The 6,231-nt window shown below is 38.9% G+C and overlaps 2 protein-coding genes across 2 annotated transcripts; both read left to right on the top strand.

Annotated features, from left to right (window-relative positions):
• The first annotated feature begins 381 nt into the window (after positions 1 to 381).
• On the top strand, positions 382 to 891 carry LOC147497984 (uncharacterized). The gene has a single exon (XM_086563085.1). It carries the CDS (start codon positions 382 to 384, stop codon positions 889 to 891), a length of 510 nt encoding a protein of 169 aa, XP_086419211.1.
• A 497-nt stretch (positions 892 to 1,388) lies between these two features.
• Positions 1,389 to 2,006, top strand: LOC147497985 (uncharacterized). The gene has a single exon (XM_086563086.1). It carries the CDS (start codon positions 1,389 to 1,391, stop codon positions 2,004 to 2,006), a length of 618 nt encoding a protein of 205 aa, XP_086419212.1.
• Positions 2,007 to 6,231: the final 4,225 nt, after the last annotated feature.

The raw sequence follows: 6,231 nt of genomic DNA on the forward strand, positions 1-6,231 counted from the left end.
AATGTAACAGGGCTACAGCTCAGTAATGCAAAAACTACTCTCCTCACTGGTAGCATGTCTGAGGAAGAAGGGCTACAACTTGCAGATGTTCTAGGAATCTCCTTGGCTACTCCTCCAGTCTCCTACCTAGGCTTACCTCTCACGGCCACCAGATTGGGTATTAGGGAATGCCTCCCACTCATTGAGAAAATAACGGGGAGAATTTCAAATTGGAAAATTGCATCTCTTAGCCGAGCAGGAAGGGTGTAGCTTGTTCAGTCGGTCCTAGCCTCCTTCCAAACATATTGGGCGAAAACCTTTGTTTTGTCGAAAACGGTGCTGGATAAGGTGGCAAAGCTATGTAACAGGTTCATCTGGGCTGGACCTTCTATGGAGAGAACGATGCATCATGCGAGTCATGAAACTCTGAGAGTGGCTAAAAACCAAGGTGGGCTTGGGCTGCTAGATCCTAGAACTTGGAATAAAGCGGCGTACTGTGGGCTTGTTGTCAAGATTGCTCATAAATATGATTGCTTGTGGGTGAAATGGACATGGGAGCACCAAATAAAGGGTGGATATTTCTGGACTATGAAGGAACCCAAGGACTGTTCTTGGGTGTGGAGAGGCATCCTTAGGCATAGGGAGGCTACTTGGAAGAGTGTGAGATACATTATTGCTGATGGGTGGAAAACGAGCTTCTGGCATGATCTGTGGTGTTCTGGTCCTTTAATCTTCAACGCCCAAGCTAGAGAATTGCTAGCGACTTCTATTCCTGATGATGCTTGTGTTGGATCGATAATTGAAAATGAGAGTTGGTCAAATGTTATTTGTCAATTACCGAGCTGTGAACTGAAAAAGTGGATCATGGAAACGGAGGTAAACAACTTCTTGACAGAGGATCGAGTCATCTAGACACCAACTAGCACTGGTTGCTTCTCCCTTGCATCGGCGTATCTCTCGCTCAAGAAAATTCGAGGAAAAGTAAAATGGTTCAAGCTAGTTTGGGGTAAGTTATCGGTGCCCAAACACTCTTTTACTGTATGGCAGCTCTTCTTTGGATCATTGCCCACCCAAAATAGACTTATGTTTAAGAAAGTCATAAATGTATCCATCTGTTGTCTATGTACTGGTCACGTGGAATGTTCTTCGCATCTTTTTGATTATGCATTATTTCGCATAAAGTTTGGGCAAGGATAAAGCTAGCTATGGGCTTGTCTGGGCAGGTGAAGCAATCACATGAAGAGTGGTACTTCTTAATGAGACTATGCAGAGCGAACTCAATGCAAAACAAAATTCTGCGGGCCTTCTTTTGTGTGCAAATCCACGCGATATGGAATGAGCGGAACTGGTGATTAAAGAAAGGCAGGAAAAGACTACCGAGTATCTTGAGTATGCAGATTCTAAACGATATGAAAGTGTATCTTGGAAAAACACTGCAGTCTATTAAGGAGAGCCATGCGATGCGGGTGTTGCTGCAAAGACTAGGAATAGAAGGTAACTACAAGCCAGTTGAGGAACATTGGGTGCGCTGGTCAAAGCCGAATGATCAGGTACCTGTGCTGAATACTGATGGTTCACTGAAGCTCGGCAAGGCAGGGTATGGTTGGCTAATGAGAAACTTAGAAGGTAGGGTCCTCTTTGGGTTTACTGGATCGTCAAAATCTCCCTCAGTGCTTCGTCAGGAACTGCTAGGAGTTATGAAAGGCCTACAAGGAGCTGCCCAGTTGGGAGTAAAGAGACTGCATGTACAATCTGACTCCATGAGGGTTGTACGCATTTTGAATTTGAAGGAGGAGCCACCTTGGATGGAGAGGAATAGCATAGCAAAGATAAAGCGCATTATTATTGAGTTTGAATTGGTGGACTTTGAACATGTTTACAGAGAAGGGAACCAGGCTACAGATTATTTATCTAAGCTTAATGATTCTAAAGACGAAAGTGTTTTGTATTTCATTCCCCCTTTAGACCAAAGACTTCATGTTTTGGTCAAAGAGGATGAAGAGGGTAAGTTGTACTTGAGATCATGATTAAATAAAGGTTGGGGCAACCTTAAACCCTAGCTTTTTCCAAAAAAAAAAAAAAAAAAAGCTCTCCACATATCTCTTTCTATCTATTCCTCTCTTTTGTAGTAAAATTAAGTAATTAGTTATATTTTTAGCTTTTAGTAACTTATATTCCAAGCAACTCAGTAAAAGTAGTTTAAATCACCTGTTAAAATCCTACTCACATAAGTTCCTTCTAGAGTAAGTTCCAGTTAGTTGTTAACAAGTATTATGGTCTTTTGGTTTGGGACAAAACCTTTTCTCCAATTATATTTCAACGTGAGCGTGAGCAAGGTACTTGAATTAGTCATGTTTGAGCGTGTGTATGAGATTAAAAGCTTACACATACAAAAGTGCGATTGTCAGATTACATCCACTATTTTTTATCTGGAAATTGACTTGGGATTGGGTTGATCGGCTATTAAGTTAAAGAAACATAAACTAGATTGAGTAGTTGGTAAAGTTTCAAAGCAATCATTATCAAACATAAAATTGATAGGCTTAGGAATACTAATGGGATAGGAAACTAGTTCAATTTACATATGGATTATCTATAAGTGACTCAAAGTTTTAACAAGTGAAAAATAGTTAAAGTAGAGTAGAAAGAGTGTGGTAAAAAGAAATAGACATATAATCGGTTCTCTGCTAAAGATCAGTTGAAGTAATATAAGAAGTAGGAAGTGACTGATAAGGATCGGCCAGTGTAGTGATTGATTGGCAATTGTATGAACCAATTGGGTAATAGTGACTAAAATTGAATTAGATTGGCAAGATACCAATTGAAACAAATTAGAAAAGATCAAATATATGAACTTAAAAAGAAATGGATCGGCAGAAAATATCTACTTGAGGGTGTTCGACAATTACCAAATCATTGATGGGGATGTTAATCAATGAAAAGATAAAAAAAAAAAAAAAGGTTGTAGATACAATAGGACTGGGAACTAAGTTTCAATTAGGAGCGGCTAGAGAGAAAAGAATAAAAAGGGTCGTCCTAGATAAACTAGTAATCATTATATTGCCAGCGAGAAAGAAGGTTTATAGATTGGCAGGCAATAAAAGAGATTGGTTAGAATACAAATTGAATCAGGTAGGAAATCAAGCATTTGAGAATTTTTGGTTCTCGCCGCCCACAATGTATAATGGTATTTCAGAGATTCGGGGTGACACCGCCCCCATAGTGTAACGATAATGTAATGAAATTTGGGTGATGTCTCCCCGTATTGTAATGATAATGTAATGAATTTTGGAGTGGACAGCGCCCCCATAGTGTAATGATAATGAAAGTTAAGGTGATGCCCCCAGATTGTAATGATAATATATTGAAAGTTGGGGTGACACTGCCCCCATAGTGTAATGATAATGAAATTTGGGATATTTGATCCCTGAAACGAAAGATGGATCAAATTTTATTGAATTATGAAATGATTATAATGATTGAAAAACAAATATTAAATAAGGGAAATATATCAACAATAAAACTTTTTCAAATGAAAAGCATTCCATGGCTTGGCAAATTTTTCTCCAATGATTCAACGAAGGAAATAAGACCCTTCAGATGCTGGCCTATCAATGATGAATGGTCATTCCCAATTCTCTGACAGCTTCCCAGATTCAATGAGCTCCTGTTTGCGGCTAAGTATCTAATCTTCTGGTTTAAAATTCTTGAGGCAAAGCTTTCTATCATATTTGTGTTTCATGTATGCCTGATATTTTATTAGACATTGTAAAACTTCTTATCGAGTTTTATCAATTGAGTCTTTCACCAAAGTTAGAGCAACATTATTGTTTCTAGTTTGTACTGCTTCTGTCCTTGTAGTTAGTGCAATTAATTATATCGAGAGTATAACATCCATGCCATAAGCTAGGTTTAAAGGGGAAAGATTGGTGGAATGCTTGGGAGTGGTGCGATAAGCCCAAAGCACTGCTGGTAACTCTTTAACCTAATTTTCTTTTGCCTCTTTTGCTTCTTCTTCAAAGTCGAGAGAATCGTCTTATTGGTTGCTTTTACTTGTCTATTTGCTTGTGGATAATATGGTGCAGAGAAATTATACTAAATTTTTAGTGAGGCGCAAAATTTGTGAATTTCTTCCTTATCAAATTGTTTACCGATGTCAGAGACGATGTTAGATGGAATTCCAAAGTGACAAATAATGTCTTTCTATAAGAAACGTCGTACATCTGTTGCAGAGATGTTAACAAGTAGTTGAGCTTCTACCCATTTAGTGAAATAATCAGTCGCAACTAATAAAAATTGTACACTTCTAGGAACCTTTGGTAGGGGTCCACAATTTCCAAGCCCCATTTCGCAAAAGGCCAGCCAGGGGCTTGGAATTGGGTGGAGTTCCATTGCTAGAACTTTGCCCATATCTGCGTGTTTTTGACATGGTATGCATTTTTGGGCAAGTTCTGCTGAGTGTCTTTGCATTCTAGGCCACCAGTATCCTTGAGTCATGGCTTTATGTGCAAGACTACGTCCCCCAGAATGGTTTCAACAAAGTCTAGAGTGTATCTCTTCAAGAACTAAATGACCTTGATCTTTGGAAAAACATCTAAGAAGGAGGACTGAAATTGTTTGCCTTCATATAAAATAGGAGCTTGCCTTTAGAATTTGGAATTATGAAAAATTTCCAGGCATCTCTCTTAATTTTGTAGGAAAGTGACTAATCCTCAGGTAGAGTTCCATGTTGTAGATATTCTAAATAAGATGGTCTCCAATCATCTGGTGAAGAATCATCGTCGATAGATTGGAGATCCAAATGTGGTACTTATGGAGAATTATCTGCTTCGTGGGACTCATCTTTCATATCAAAATTGCTTTGGTTAGCTTCATGTGTGAGTGGAGAATCACTTTCAACACGATGATCGGCCAAATCTTGATGGTCGGCTAAATCTTCTTAAGATGCTTCCTCTGAGTGAAATTCTAAACTTGTGCCGGCCGATTGAGCTAGCTCTTTTCTCTTTCTTTTCCTTGTTGTTACGACGTTTACTTGCTTGAATTCGAAATTTCGAAATGTCGTCTGGAAATAGCATAGATGAGTAATATATAAGTTTTGAACATGTTCTTCTATAACAGTTATGCTTGGAAAAAGGTTGGAAATCAATATGGATTTTTCTTTCATTGTTAACATCAACTGCGGTAGAGAGATATATTAAGGCATTGGCGTGGCGATTATCATTGCGAGAGCGCTGGTGAACTGCAATAGATAGCTCATGCATTTTTTGGACATATGAAATCATCCTATTATTTCAAGCAACAAAAGATCCGCCAAATTGATTCGTAGCAAGCTTTGAGTCAGTGAATAACTCGATCTTTGTCGCCCCCAAGTCAAGTGTTGTCCACATTGCATAAAGAACTGCTTCATATTCAGCTTCATTGTTTGATGCGCAAAATCCAAGGTGAACATATTTTTAAATTTTCTCGTCATCAGGTCAGATCAAAACGCAACCAAGGCATGAACCTAATTTGTTCTTAGGATTGTCCGTGTGTAGAATTCATAAAGAAGGGCCGACACTTGTGGAAGGATCGGCTGATCCTTGTTGTGGAATAAGAGGAGGTTCCTCAAACTGCTCTTCCATGGTTGGTATGTCATCGATAGGGAAATCTGCCATAAGTGATGCCAATGCGAGCCCTTTCTCAGATGACCGGGCTTTGTAGATAATTTCATAGGCACTCAAATATGTTTCCTATTCTGCTAATCGGCTTGAATCAACATTTCGAAGAACTTTCCTCAAGGGGTATTCAATGTAGACATTGATGATACACCCTTGGAAATAATACTTCAATCTTCGTGCAGTATGGACAAGTGAGAGAGCTATTTTCTCAATCGTTGAAAACTGTGCTTCTAGAGTTGTAAGGGTCTTACTTATGAAAAAAATTGATTAGGTTCATTTTCATCATCAATGAATAAGACGACACTCACAGCTATTTCTGATGCTGCCAAATAGATGCTAATTGTTTGTCCGGTGGTCGGACTAGCAAGAATTGGCGGTTGTACTAGGTATTCTTTCATTTTCTGAAAAGCTACTTCACACTCATCTGTCCATTGTGGAGATCCATTAATGGCTTGAAAAAAGGCCGGGGTGGAGCCAATCTGAATACTTTGAGAATAATCTGGATTTGGTTTCTTGGTTTTCGACGAGGGCATTTCGGTAATTGTTTGTCCGGATTAGCTTCAATGTCTCGTTTGGTCATAAGATATCCAAGAAA

Source organism: Coptis chinensis, chromosome 5, assembly GCF_015680905.1.
Source record: "Coptis chinensis isolate HL-2020 chromosome 5, ASM1568090v1, whole genome shotgun sequence".
Classification (NCBI taxonomy): Eukaryota; Viridiplantae; Streptophyta; class Magnoliopsida; order Ranunculales; family Ranunculaceae; genus Coptis; species Coptis chinensis.

What these genes read in the sequence shown, in the direction of transcription:
- LOC147497984 (XM_086563085.1), top strand. Translation starts at nt 382, where the DNA reads ATGCATCATGCGAGTCATGAAACTCTGAGAGTGGCTAAAAACCAAGGT.
- LOC147497985 (XM_086563086.1), top strand. Translation starts at nt 1,389, where the DNA reads ATGAAAGTGTATCTTGGAAAAACACTGCAGTCTATTAAGGAGAGCCAT.